The sequence below is a fragment of the Etheostoma spectabile genome, unplaced genomic scaffold (genome assembly GCF_008692095.1).
Source record: "Etheostoma spectabile isolate EspeVRDwgs_2016 unplaced genomic scaffold, UIUC_Espe_1.0 scaffold363, whole genome shotgun sequence".
Taxonomy (NCBI): Eukaryota; Metazoa; Chordata; class Actinopteri; order Perciformes; family Percidae; genus Etheostoma; species Etheostoma spectabile.
The window spans coordinates 492,437-507,748 of NW_022605593.1; the positions used below are offsets into that span (position 1 = coordinate 492,437).

General features: G+C 40.7%; 1 protein-coding gene across 1 annotated transcript in view; it reads right to left on the reverse strand.

Annotated features, from left to right (window-relative positions):
• Positions 1-12,968: 12,968 nt before the first annotated feature.
• The window catches only part of nes (nestin), a 36,165-nt gene continuing 33,821 nt past the window's right edge, over positions 12,969-15,312 (reverse strand). The window contains exon 6 of the mRNA XM_032511425.1: positions 12,969-15,312. This exon is cut by the window's right edge and continues 2,413 nt beyond it. Within this exon, the coding sequence (XP_032367316.1) occupies positions 14,878-15,312 (435 nt within the window). The 3' untranslated portion in view covers positions 12,969-14,877.

The following is a 15,312-nucleotide window of genomic DNA, read 5'->3' on the forward strand; positions in this document are numbered from 1 at the left end:
TTTTGGCACAGACATCAGAGGCACAAGGGTTAATAATTCATGTGAGTTTACTTTTTCAATATCAGCCAAGGAAGTAACAATTGAAAAGAAATCTCTAATTTGTTTTATTCAACATCATGCTTCCACAGTGTGACTCAAACTAGAAATATTTCAGTAACTTATTTCACCATTTGTTCTACATTTGGAGTCCAGCGTCCCATGGTGGTCTAAATGTCAGCTGGACATTTGTTGGAGATAAAATTGTTACTTATTATTTTGTAATGTTTTTGGCGTATCCCAGTATTGAGTACTTGCAGCGTCAGAACAAAGATGGCAGTATTCTCTGTCTCTAACATGTCAGTCAAACTCTAAAGCAAACACACACACACACACACACACACACACACACACACACACCAACAAACACACACACACAGTATATGATTAAGCGAGCCAAGTATGTCCCCTTTTTATTTTGGACCTTTTCCTCTGGTTACAAAGCCATGTATGTACTGTATATTTAAAGGAATACTCTCCTTCGCCTGTCACTGGTTGGCTGTAGTTTTATATTTCGAGAGGTCAAAACGACTATGAAGGTAAAAGAAATGTGAAGGATGTCGATTTTTTTTTTTTGTACTTTCTGGCAAAAGGGTGGTGTAGGGTTTAGTGGGTAGATTTTAAAAACATAGCGGTCAAAAGTGCAAATTCATGTATTTTTTTTTCTTTTCCTAAAAGCACTCACAGCCTCCAGCCATTCGCTCGTTGAAAGCTTCGGAGGCAGAGTTTGGAAGTCGTTATCGCTAAGCCGGAGGTTTCAGAACGAGTCTCGACCTTTTAATGACTACCTCCCAAATCCAACGCAGACTTGTCGACTTTGGGTTTCACCACATCTCCCTCTCACCCTTTCACTTACTCACTCTCTGTTTGTTTTTTAATCCCAAACACTTGTGTCCCCACTAAGAATGCTGGTCCCCATATCGCTGTTATACAAACACACACACACACACACATTTCTGTTTACTCCCTCCTGTGTCAGCGCTGAAATGACACGTCGACAAGTCAAATTATTTTCGGGTCATTCCCATCTTCCCAGGCTCATTACACACTACTCCCATTATCCACTCCTCGCTCCATCTCTCTTTCTCTCCGTCTGTCACTCACTCACTCGCTCATCTGTGACAAGTCTGAGAGTCAATATTGCTTTTGTGAGCGTGTGGCAGTGTTATCACTTCGACTGTTAAGCCTGTTGTACCCTGAGCTTCGAACAAAAATACAAAAAGAAACCTGCGTACGAAGGCTGCGAGCCAAAGGTTTGTCCAAAAAAAAAAAATTTAAAAATAGACAAAATGGCTTCCTTCGCGACACGGGACTCGTGGGAGTTTTGTTTGTCACGTTCTCCAGAGCAACACTAGGGGTCGCTGTAATCACAAAACGGAAAGACAATCGTGCTGAGGAATAGTTTTAAGAACCTGCATCCCCCACTCCTGGGGAAAAAAAGTGATTCTTGCTCCTGTATAATGATGTTTAGAAGTCTCACTCACTTTCCAGTGTTAATTTGTGCTGGTGACAGTCTGTTTTTAATTGTTCTCTGAGAATTGATATTATTATTATTATTATTATTATTATTACCACAGCTCTCACTGACGGTAGCTGCCATGATGGTATGGAAATCTGCGTTTTTATTTGTGTAGGTTAGGCATCTTGTTTTCATTTTGAATTTTATTTTATTATATAAAAATACGCTATATATATATATATTTTTTGTTTTCTCTTTATTCGGGATTTGTTTTTCCTTTTGTTCTTCAACAAAAAAGGGTGTTACTAATGTTGCACGATTTTTATGACATGAAACAAACAACACAAGCGTAGTGATATTAGTACATGACACGTGTGGCCACACACCGCTTCAGCGCTGCAACGTTTTGAGTCCAGTGTACAAAACTGGGTCTCGGTCCACACATGCTAACATGGAGGGGTGGGGGGGGTGGGGGGGGTTGGGTTTCAGCGTGACACGTTTAACTTATTTCTGACCAGACACAATGATGTCAATGCATGGGCGAAGAGTGACTCGTCTTATACGACATAAAATGTAATATCGACACAAATATACATCACACAGAAATACATTTAAGAAAAAGAAGAAAAAAAAAAAAAGTGGAATAAAAAAGTTTAAAATAAATGATAGCTAATATATTGTGTTCGGCTAGTCTGCTTTTTTTGTTGTAAAGATACTTTTTTTTGTTGTTTTTTGGAGAATGATATACAATTTGTGTATATTTTCATAAATAAAGTATGCACTGATATGTTATTACAAATTCTATACTGCTTTTACAAAAAAAAGTGTTTGTTATTGTACCAAAGTATCCATTGGTCCCCTCTTGCCCCCGCCTCCCCTTTTTGCGTATGTTTTACCGTATTTTATATATTAAATAGACAAGTTGACCTACACCCAGGTTTGACTGTGTGTTTATTCTGGGACTGTGTCCTGTCATTACCACGTTGTCACCACACGATGGCGCTCTCACCTTTGCTTAGGCTGCACACAAGGCGAGGCGAGAACACCTATTCAGTGGTGGAAAGTGTCTAAGTACATTTACACAAGTACTGTACCTAAGTACAAATGTCGAGGTACTTGAGTATTTTCTCTTCGTGTCCCTTTCTACTTCTACTCTGCTACATTTCAGAGGAAATTGTACTTTTTACTCACTTCACTCACTACATGAATCTGACAGCTTCAGTAAACCTAGGTCCTTTAGACAACAAGACGTTCATGTGCACATAAAACGCATGCGGTTTATTAAATATGTTGTTTTATTATAAGTTAAACAACCCAACAATATACGGCCTACGAGTCCAGCTGAGATTAAACACAAAACTGTTTGGATCGTTTCCAGTTTCTAAAACGTGAGGATTTTTCTGCAGTGAGTACTTTTACTTTTAATACTTTACAAGTACATCTTTTGATGATAGATAGATAGATAGATAGATAGATAGATAGATAGATAGATAGATAGATAGATAGATAGATAGATAGATAGCCTTTATTATTAGACTCACGGTCCATAAAAAACAAAAAAAAGATACTCTTTTGTATTATTAGTACTTTTATTTAAGGATCTGAACACTTCTTTCACCACTGGTCATATTTATTACAAAATGTAAAGTAAAGATGTATTTATAGCGCTTATCACAGATTAAAAAAAATCACAATGCTTTAAAGTAAACATACAAAAACGACAATTCATAATTAAAATTACAAAGTAATATAAGTGCACACAGGTCAACCATACATGTTGGTCTTTGACTGATTTTTAGGAGTCCACAGAGTAATTTCTTTTTTTTTTTATGTGATAAAGAATCTTTATCAGTTAATTCTACCCAGATAAAATACTTTACCTGAACTTTAAAATGAAATCCTTGGTGATCCAGTGTTCTCCACTATGCTTAGTTTAGTTAATGAAGATCTCCGTTAGCTTCAGCGTGGCTGCAGCTGTTCTTCTGGGCTCCGACACAAATAATGACTTGTTTTGTTGAGATAATTAGAGTTCTCTTGGTATTTATCTCAAGGAAACAAGCTTGTTACTATGCGATCACTATATATATTTCTAAACTTTAACTGATTTTTTTGTTTTTTTTCTATGAGTGTACTTCCTTGGTGTTGCAGTTAACAAACTTAAAAAATGATCTAACAGGACGTTTGGTTTTCAGAAAAGAAATGTAAAAGCTGTAAAAAGGCGGATGTGTCTCAGGTGTACAGCGGTCGCCTTCCAATCAGAAGGTTGGTGGTTCGATTCCTGGCCCTAAATGTGTGTGAGTGTGTATCTGATGACCAGGTGGAAACTTGCACGGCAACCTCTGCCACAGTGTGTGAATGTGTGTGAATGGTTCCTGTACTTTGTATGTAAATCCCTTTGAGTAGTCGAAAGCTGCCATATATATAGATATATATATATATATCTATATATATAGATATATATACACAGTCCGTTTACTAAAATGTATGAGCAGCGACGTTTTTAGTTTTGTTTTGAAATGTGAAAAACTGAGAGATTAAACTATAGTTGGATTTTAAATTACAACCCAAAGCATGACTATAATGCATGGTATTAGTTCATAAGAGGTATGAATGTGATCACGGCGTTCCTGCAGAAGAGAGGCCGCCTCTCAGTGAACCTTCCCTGAATAAATAACGGTTAAACAAAAATAAAAGAAAAAAAGATCCTTATACTTAATAACGTTTACATGTGTGTATCAATAAAATGTGACACCTCAGTGATCTCCAGGTGAGAAAGAAGCTCTTTTCCTCCTCATGACTTTGAAAAACTTATATTATCTTAAAAAAACAAGCGATTGTTCCTTCATCTCAACACAAAGTGTGATAATAGGGTAAACACGGCTTTAGAGTAAGTTTCAACCAATAGTAATTATTGTGTTGCCAAAGAAACAACAGTGTGTGTCAACTTTAATGATCCTGAAAATAAAAATAATTACACACACGTCATGTTGGCTTTTAAAACATGACAGCTTGTTTCTTCTATTTTTATTTCACGCTGAAAAAATGAGTGAGCCTAACAGAAAACATCTGAAATGTGTCATGAACTCTGGAGTGAATAACTGAGTAAATATGCCCAGTTACTTTAAAATACTGGAGTTTATGAAAAGAAATATAGTACTTTTTACTCCACTATGTTTATTTGATAGCTTTAGTTACTGGTTACTGGCACATTAAGAGTTTAAAAACCTAAAATACAGAGTGTTGTTATACAGTAGGATTTTAGGTTTCCCCACTAACCACTGGCTATATAACCACAACCGAGCGTTACCATGGACGCAGTTCTGATAACTCTGGATGGACATCCGTAGCGACAACAGTTACATAGCAACACTGTGGTGTCAACTGCAGCGCAAGTAGCCGTGTAGTAAGCAGGATAATGTAGAGCAACTTAAGGCCTGCATCAGCCTGTATCCGCCTGCATCAGCCTACTTCAGCCTACTTCAGCCTACTTCATCCTGCATCAGCCTACTTCATCCTGCATCAGCCTACTTCATCCTGCATCAGCCTACATCAGCCTGCATCAGCCTACATCAGCCTGCACCAGCCTACATCAGCCTGCATCAGCCTACTTCATCCTGCATCTGACTGCATCAGCCTGCATCAGCCTACTTCATCCTGCATCAGCCTGCATCAGCCTACATCAGCCTGCATCCGCGTACTTCATCCTGCATAGCGTACTTCATCCTGCATCCGCCTGCATGAGCCTGCATAGCCTGCATCAGCCTCATCAGCCTACTCAGGGCATCACCTACATCAGCGCATCAGCTCTTCATTCCAGATCAGCCTGTATCAGCCACATCCAGCCTACTCTCTACATCAGCCTACATCACTACTCATCCTGCTCGCTGATAGCCTACTTCATCCTGCATACGCTACATCGCCTGCATCAGCCTGCATCAGCCTACTCATCCGCGCAGCCTACATCAGCTACTCTCACTACACAGGCCTACTTCATCTGCATCAGCCTACATCAGCCTACTTCATCCTGCATCAGCCTACATCAGCCTGCATCAGCCTACTTATCCGCACAGCCTATCAGACCTACCATAAGCCTGAATCAGCCTGTATCAGCTACATCAGCCTGCATCAGCCTACTTCATCCTGCATCAGTCTACATCAGCCTACTATCCTCCGCTACATCAGCCTCTCATCCTGCATCAGCCTCATCAGCCTGCCATCACCTGCATACTTCATCCTGCATCAGCCTGTATCAGCCTACATCAGCCTGCATCAGCCTACTTCAGCCTGCATCAGCCTGCATCAGCCTACTTCAGCCGGTCATTGTGCGTTCCACTTTAACAGTTACAGTTACAAAAAGTATATAAATATCAAAGTAGAAATATAAATAAAGAAGTATGAGTGTGGATATGTACAGTATTTACATAGTAAATAGTTGTAATGGTGAACAGTGATAATAACAATATTAACAATAATAATAATGGTAGCAGCAGAGTATTACACACATTTTAAGCCAGTGTTATTGCACAAAACAGATAGTATTGGCTAGTTTCAAACTCACAGATAATATTGTCTGTTGTCCATTGATCATCCCTTTACGTTGCTATATGTACAGTGGTTTATGAGAAGAGCCTGTCTCATAGGGAGCGGGGTTGGGAACTGGAGCCAGGTTGAGTCCCCGTGTGGACCAAGTACAGAGCGGGGACTGGAAGTTGGAGTGGTGCCAGTTCCCCTCCTGAGTGCTCGGGGTACTCATCCATGGGCACCCCCCTGTGTAAGAGTTGGAAAAAGCTTTTTTGCTGATTACAGATAAAGAGATTTAGACTCACCCGGTGGGTTTATCCCGCAACTGCAGGGCGAGTGGTCCTCCCTGTGCACCGTGCGTTCCTTCAGCAAAGAGAAAAACATTGAAGCTGGAGGTGGGCGCATGTGAGCAGTGTTGCTATAGTTATCCGTTTTTGCAACTATCACATGTAACATGTATTTTGATTGTGAGCGCTACTAGCATGTCATCTGAAAGTTACAGACACTAATGTGCAGAAAGTGTAAGTTTTTCCATAAGTAGCGCTTCTAGCAGCATGCGGAGCTAATGCTAGTTAGCTGGCCGTGCACTAGGTGGCGGGCTCTCGCCGTAATGTTTTGCACATGTAGTAATTCCACATGGTCATTGTTCTACTCTCTGCTGCACAGATGCGAACGCTTGCAGTTGCGTTACACGCTGCTGATGAAGAGTGTGTGCTGTTGTGATTTTGGGCGTGTGTGTGTGTGTGTGTGTGTGTGTGTGTGTGTGTGTGTGTGTGTGTGTGTGTGGTGTGGGGTGGTGGGTGTGTGTGTGTGTGTGTGTGTGTGTGTGTGACGGCCCTAGTGTCATAATAAACACAGTGGAAACTTGTAGTTCCCCCTTGCCGGATCAATATTTTGTCTTGAAGGGCTGGCAGATTTCAGAGTTTTTGAACCATTCTTATTGTTTTTGTGGTGTGTGTGTGTTGTGGTGGGTTTGTGTGTTTTGGTGTTTCCTGTTTTCAAAGAGCACCACCACATTTACATTTTATCTAATAACAGAGCTACACTGCAGAGTACAGAAAGAGATTAGATTAGATTAGATAATACTTTATTCATCCCACAGCGGGGAAATTCCCTTCTTACAGCAGCATTTTCTACAATAAAAGTACAAACAAACAAACAAACAAGTAAACAACACAAGAAAAACAGGCAAACAATAGACAATGAGCAAAAGGTAGAATGTAAAGTTGCTTGAGTAGATGTGGAAGAAAACACCCGTGACACCCACGCAGTTATTCACCCTAACCCCCCCCCCCCCCCCCCCCCCCCAGGACTGACTGAGCCGGCGGGTTTGTCCACAGCAGCTGCTGGACTCACGTCTCACACAGACACACACACTCCTGGCTCAACAGGCCACTAATAATAACCTCAGTCAGACAGACGTCCAACTGGACAGGTCATGTCACGCTGTCTGTCCAACCGTCCCACCCTGTTTTCCTGCCATTGAGGGCACCCATTTCCCTGAAGGGGGACCTTATCTTTCCACACGTCAGGGGTTGAAATTGGCTTCACAATGACTCGAACATTGCAGAGTTTTGGTAAGAGTGCGTTGTAGCTTTAAACGCTTAGAACGAGCGTTGCAGAGAAGCTACTACGTCTGATTGAACACATCTGGATTTATTTGTAGTTCCTCTCGCTTTGAATGTGGTCTGTGGTTGCAGCCGGGAGTCATCGTCTTCCTCTTTGCCGTCCTCCGTGTTCATGGGTGGGGCCTGTCTGGCAGCGCACAGCTGATTTCATTTCCTGACACCAATTAGATTACTGTGGGCATCTGCATGTCACACACACACACACACACACACACACACACACACACACACACCCCACACACACACACACACACACACACACACACACACACACACACACACATTCAGCAAATTATTGATTATGTGCTGTAAAGAAGCTGTTTGGCCACGCCCGGATCCTTGTTTCCTCTTCCAGAGTTTTCCTCCCTTTATTTGATTACTTACTCGAGAACTGGCTCAGTTCAGTTCAGACCTTTGAGACATTTATCACAATTACAACAGAAAACAACCAAATGGCGGTGTGTATCTGTCTGTAGGCACCAAACCACACGAGTGGAAGCCGTGACAACGCGCTGCAGTCAAGGTCCAGCTCCAGTTAAGCTTTGTTTTTTCCCTTTAGAGCATCTGAAAACCTAATCTATAATCTCATTTCTCCAAGAGTGGGGGGGTCAGGGCTGGCTGTGGTTCTTTTGTTTCTCTCTCTGTTGCACTTTCTTGTCCTTTTTTTGTGTAGTTATATATCATTTTGCTGTTCTATAGGAGTTGGGATTATTATTATTATTTGTGTTTAACTTGCATTTATGTTGTTTCACGTTTCATGTTTATAACCCTCATATTGTCCTCGGGTCAAATTAACGTTGTTTAATATCAATGTTCTTTGTAGTTCCCCAAAATAACATGATTGATTCCACCCAACGCTCTTTGGCAAGTACAAATCTCTACTTTTATTAATTTGGGGGCATCTTATTCAATTTTATAGCATTTGAAGTGTTTTTGAAATAGTGTTGAGTAAAAGTTGACATATTCCAGTCTGTGATTATCATCAACATCCATTCCTTTAATTTTAGTCTAAATAATTCCTAATTTCTGCTTTTCTAACTCAAACATTAGGTATCATTTCCTATAAATGAGGTTTATTGACCATAAATTCCAAAAATAACTGTTAAACTGGAGTTAATAAGTTAGTGTTACGTAGTGTTAAAAACATCAAAAAGTGACAAAAACATCAATAAAAAGTGTTGATTTTCAATTTTGACAAGAAGACAACCCGAGGGTTCATGTTATATGTACAACAATGGAGCATGTAATGGTGACCACATACATTTTCTACTGCATCTGACTACTCAGATGTCTTCAGATCAAACCGTCTGGATTTGTAAGTCAGACAGCACCAGAATCTGGACATTGTTTGGGAAGATCACAATGATAGTTAGATAGGAACATCCTTATTCCTTAAAGTGCCCATATTATAAGAAAGAAATCACTTTTTCTGGGATTTGGGGGGTTATTTTGTGTCTCTGGTGCTTCCCCACGCATGCAAACTTGGAAAATAACCCTCCATGGTGTTTTGAGTGAGATCCGGTTTCTGAGTGTCCTCTTCCTTCAGTCTCCGGGAGAGATGTTCAACATCTGCACGGCTTTCTACGTCACTAGAGACGAGGTGGCGAGGTGATATTTTTTAGGAGGGGGCTGAGATGAAATTTAGGGGGTTTTGAGCCCCCCTAAAAAGGGTCTAAAATCGCCCACTGGTCTCTTCATCCTGGATGACCGAGACCACCTGCAGCTGTCGTGTCCAGATTGCACGCTGCAGTGCAACCTCCGCTCTATTCTAAAACGGGCCGTGATGATGATGACTGGATCGGCAGGGTTGGATCGTGTTGTCATGCTGTCACATGACTTTGGCTCTGTTCACACAGAGATAGATCACACAGAGTGTGGGTGGGGCGCAAGGTGCAAAAATTTGGGAAAGGTTTTTAGGTCTTGGGGAGACCTATCATGGACACTGTCAGACCACAACAGGCGACTAATGATAATTATACTTATATAATAATAACCTACTTTTTCCACCCATCTCTGTCTCCTTGTTTTATAAAAAAAACACAGGGTCTTCATTATTTTTGGTGGTAAAAAAAAACAAACATAAGATAAGGGGTTATTTATTCTGCTGATTTGTTTTTGCTGATCTTTGACTAGAAGCTTTTAACTTGACAGGACAGCGTGTTGTATTATATAAAGTATTATTATAAATTATTATAAAGTATTTCTGATTCTGTTGTCAAGATACTCTCCAAGTCAAAGCAAAACTTTTGTGCTTTTAACCCTTGTGTTGTCTTCACGTCAAAATTAAAAAATCAACACTTCTGATGACCCTTTTTATACTTTTTCTTACGTTTTTGTCCCATTTTTCAACACTTTTGACACTTTTTTTCCGATGTTTGTCACTTTTTTGACGTTTTCAACACTACATAACACTAATTTATTAACTTAAGTTTTACAGTTGTTTTTGGAATTTATGATCAATAAACCTCATTTTTAGGAAATTATACCTAATGTTTGAGTTTGAAAAGCAGAAATTAAGAATTATTTAGACTAAAATTAAAGGAATGGATGTTGATGGATAATCACAGACTAGAATATGTCAACTTTTACTCAATAATATTTCATAAGCACTTCAATTATTTTCTCCAAATGCTCTAAAATTGAATAAGACGCCCCAAAATTAATGAAAGTAGAGATTTGTACTTGGCAAAGAGCGTTGTGTGGAATCAATCATGTTATTTTGGGGAATTAAAAAGAACATTGATATAGGACAACATGAGGACAACATGGGGACAACATGAGGACAACATGAGGGTTAAACTAAAACAGTGTTTCTCGTGGCCATGTATCTCTACCGCATCCCTACAAACTGTTGGCTGGTTGGTTTGTGTCCAACAACCACAGCAACGCACGGAGCTGACCATGAGCCGTAAACAAGCAAGAGGCCGTAAACTGTTCCAAACTGCAGTAAAATCCTTGATTGAGACGCATATTCTCAATGTGTTGTGTACACGTCCAAAGAATGCTTCTACAACCTGAATATGCCGTCACATGTCACGTCTTAATCTGACAATGCTACATTTGGAAAAAAAAGCCCTTATTCTCACTCCTAAAACTTTAGATACAACACGTTAGCTGGGTGTAACTGGGCCTCTGGCAGGGCGTCAGACTTGTTACCCAGTGACACCACATGACTCTGCTACTCTCCGCCAGCTTATGTGCCTTCATGCATTTTCTGATTTAAGTGTGTGGGGGAACCAAGAGCAGACACCTGCTCCGCAGCACCATCATTCAGACCAATGACATCCGGAGTAAATCAATGGAGACAGAATGCAGGGGTGGGGGGGCGGATCAGAACACACACACAGAGCAAAAAGAGGTTTACTCTCCCAATGGACTTGTATAAACACACCTCCCCCTGCGTTAATTCAGCTGCCATTGGTCATATCTGGACCAGTCCAGGGCGTCTTAAGCGATCTTTTGCAAGATTTCCGCCTTACATTTAGATTTTTCCAGGGAGATGGATGCCTTTTGGTAGCACAGATTTATGTCACAAAGACCGGAGGGTGTGTCAGTGTTGCTGTGTGTAAGAAATTAGACTATAATCGGAAGCAGAAGACATATTATATTACAACATGACTTGTGTTCCTGTTTTACTACAAGCAGAACTAAATGAAGTCTGGTGCGGCGCTCATGTTCAGACATTCTCACATGTGTTTTAGAACTGGTTGTAATTGGCCAGAACACGTTCTAACTGGGCTGGAAAGTCATCTGAAACGCAACGATACTTTGTTAGCAACTGTGCCAAGTTTGGTGGTAACCAGGGAGCTTGTTAGTGAAAACTTGGCACGCAGTAAACACCGATTTTCCATGGTTGGTTTGACCGTCCGTTATGGGGTTTTATAGCGTTAAGTTGCCAAAGAATAAAATGATTTTTACGGCAATCAAAAAATACATTCCACCTCCTAGATGATCTAACCACAAATGTGTGCCAAATGTCTTCAGATTTGAGCATTGTGTCAGATTCACTTTACGAGGAGGATGGCTTATAATTGCTTTCGAAATCCCAATGTTAAATGTTTCTGCTCCCCTAAAGACGTCAGTAGAGTTCCTATCAGTTATGGATTGTAGAAGTGTATAGTGCACAGGACTGTTGATGGCCAGAGAAGAGGAGCATGCCAGACCGCTGCCGTGATGCCATTCCAGCACTCAGCCTTCTCTCAGTGAATACGAGCTTCTGCAGTTTCCTTCTCTTCCTCTCTGAGTCCCTCACTGGGCAGCGAGGAGGCTCAAACAGCCATCATTGTTTGGAAAACCGACTAATGAATGCGTGGGTAGCAATGAGGGCGGGTGAGGTCACACATTGTTCCCTCTGACGGACTTTTTCCTTGGTCGTCTCATGGGCGGTTTGCTTGTTGAGGGCCCTGGTTCCTGCTTTGTTAGCTTGCCTGTTTTCAGGTCAGTTAAGCTGGGATGTTGCCCAGTCCAGAAACACACACACACACACACACACACACACACACACACACACACAGCCTTCCTCAATGAAAACCCCAAAGGAAACCGAGTTGATTGTTGCTGGAGAGCAGCAAGCAGTGGGATTCTTGACATTGTTGTAATTCAATTCAGTGCATTCTGTAATTTACAAAGACCCAACAATCCTCCCGAAGAGCAAGGGTTTGGTGGTGGGGCAGTAACTGTATTCTTAGTTAAAGAAAAGGTTTCCACTCTGAAGAAGATCTCGACCAATCATCCGTGCTCAGTTCCCTCTTTTCAATAACAGACATTCAGTTTTCAACATCATATATACTGACTAAGGCCTCCTCCCGGTATATGTTGGCATAATCCATTCCATGATTCTGTAGTTTCCCTAACTATCCCTTTATTTTGTGTTTTCTTGAAAGAGCTGCTCCATTTCAAACCCAGTAAATATGCATTGATTATTATTAGGCTATTTATTATTGAAGACTTAATTTTCCATATGTTTGATTGTAAGCTAGCCTGCAGACACCTTTACATGTTTGCATGTTGAAAGACTCTCTTGGCACCATAGGAAAAAATGTAATTATATTAATTGAACACTTTCTTTTTTCTGTGAATAGTGTAAAATTAAATTCCTGGACAATTCCAGTCGGTAGATATACAAGAAAATGATAAAGATCCTCCCTGAGTTGCCAACATTTGCTAAAGCAATGCTAATAAGATACTTATAATTCAACAGAAATGTAACCTCTTCAAAATATATCAGACTGAAATCAAATGAAATGTATTTGCTGATGCGCATCCACTTTGGTAATGTCAGTGTGGGAGGTGCAAACATTTTCAAACAAAAGGACTCGGGCATGTCATGAATCCACTGTTTATTTTGGACTGTAAATGTACTGCAGCAAAAACTTTATAGATGGAAACAAGAATACAGACCAACCAGATCCAACCCTAACAGTTTGCTTATCTAACCCCTTTTACATAAAACAACCAACCCATTCATTCTACACGCGTAAAACATGCAAAGATAAGTCAAGAGTCCAGTAGAATAACACCACTCCCCAGCAGACAAACTACAGCAGCTGTCTGTCTGATTACTCTGGGAAATAGGAGCTCTACAAGGAATCCTACCCTTCTGCTCTCATTGATTTCAATCAGTCGGTAAAATCCGATTAGCCAGTAATCAATAAACTCTGACTTTCAAAGGACATTCTTTGTTTGGTCTTCATGCTGTTCCCTCATGCATACACCTTCTTCCCCAAAATGCACACAAAGACTAAAAGAGTGAGTTATAACAAGCAAGATAGAAGACAAAACTATGTCACATATGTCAGAAACAAGCATGGGTGGAGCCAGAGGTTGTAAACCTTCGGGGGGGGGGCATTGCATTTAATGCTGCTATATGTGTTTTTCAAGCCATCTGGCAATAGAATGCCAAAAAATCAGTACATCATCTGGGAAAAACATGATAGTTGCTAAGGAAAAGAATGTAGGCACTCCTGTAGAGTCTACATCCTAGTGGTGGTCCAATGAAGCTTCCCGAACCACTGTCTATATTATCTGAGCTCACTAGATATAATATGTATACTGGATATTATGTATAATACAGTTTGCTATATCTGACTTATGTGCATTACCCTCTACAATACTTTTCTACGACCAGTATTTATTTATGCTGCAAGAGAGTGTATAAGGTATAGTCTACTTTAGTCTAAATTAATGTACAGTAACTATGTCTTTATTTTACTGTAAGAACGGTACTTCTTTGTTTGACACGTTTGCTACTTGTACACTATCTCTGCTCTTATCTTTGCTGTTGCAAACCGCAATTTCCCCACTGTGGGACAAATAAAGGTCTTATCTTATCTTAGATGTTGCTCTCTGTTGAACAAATGGTTGAAAACACACTGAATTGCCATTCCTTTAACCTTTGTCTTTCAACAGAACGTGTCATCTAGACCAGGGGTTCCCAAAACTTTCAGCCCACGACCCCCAAAGTAACGGTGCAAGTGACTTGCGACCCCCCCCACTATAAACGTATATAAACATTGCGCGCAACCGTGCACGCACTATAGACGTGTCCAAACACGACAACACAAAATAACACAACAGCCATGACATTATTCTACAGTAATTTACTCATTACTTTAATTTGAACTTAACCTCACCTAATGAGATGGATGTGCAATACGTTTGGAGCACAGAGTCCAGTCCTGGTTTAATGTTGGAGACCGCTACTCGGAAAGAAAGAAAATCAAAAGAGCTGTTCTCTGTTTATTTATTTGCTTGGTTGTATTTTAAATTTAGCCACTAGTTTTATCTTGTGTTAAAATCATGGCTAACATGTGCTATTTCTAATCGTTTTTACATTTTTATTTTATTTCTGGAAATCAACTCGCGACCCCCCCTCTGGCTCACGACCCCCCTGTGGGTTCCCAACCCCCACTTTGGGAATCACTGATCTAGACAGTGGTTTGCCAAGCTTCCTTTGACCATCACTACTAAATTCCATTTTCTTCAGTCGAAGAGACTGTTATTTTAAAAACCTATAGGATTTGGGGCTTTTTGAGAAAACCAAGACAAAGAAAAACCACCCCTGGAAACAAGACTAGTGCTTGGTGACTTCATAGATAGAATTGGCACATTGGTGGTTTGGGTCAAGGATGTGCGCACCAAGGCACGACTTTGGTTTTTATAGTAAATGCAGAATACAGCAAACATATTTCTTCCTCTAACTAACACTGAATAGATCTAATACTTTAACTCCATTCACACCGGTTCCTCCCCAGATGACCAGGATTCACCCTCAACGTCAGACTCGTCAGAATGGACTGACTCCCCCTCAACATTTCTACAAAACACCTGCTTCACCTCCGAATGCATCTGCTCCTGCTCTTTCTTTGCAGGCAGGTCTTCTGATGAGACAATATCCACCCTGGAGTTCCAGTTAACCACATTTTCCGAATCCCCCCAAACCGCATTGTCAGCAAACCCTAGATTCTGATTGGATTGCTCAGCTGCGTCATTACAGGCCTCATTTGGCTGATAAGTGGCGCCTGTCTCCAAGGAGGACACCCAGAAGTCATTGTCATGGCCAGAGCTGAAGAAACTATGGAGGCCGTTGTCTTTGCCATTCGTATTCAATTGTTCTGTTGAGTCCCTTGCTAGAAAGATATCGTTTTCATCAGGTACACTGTCGGGGGG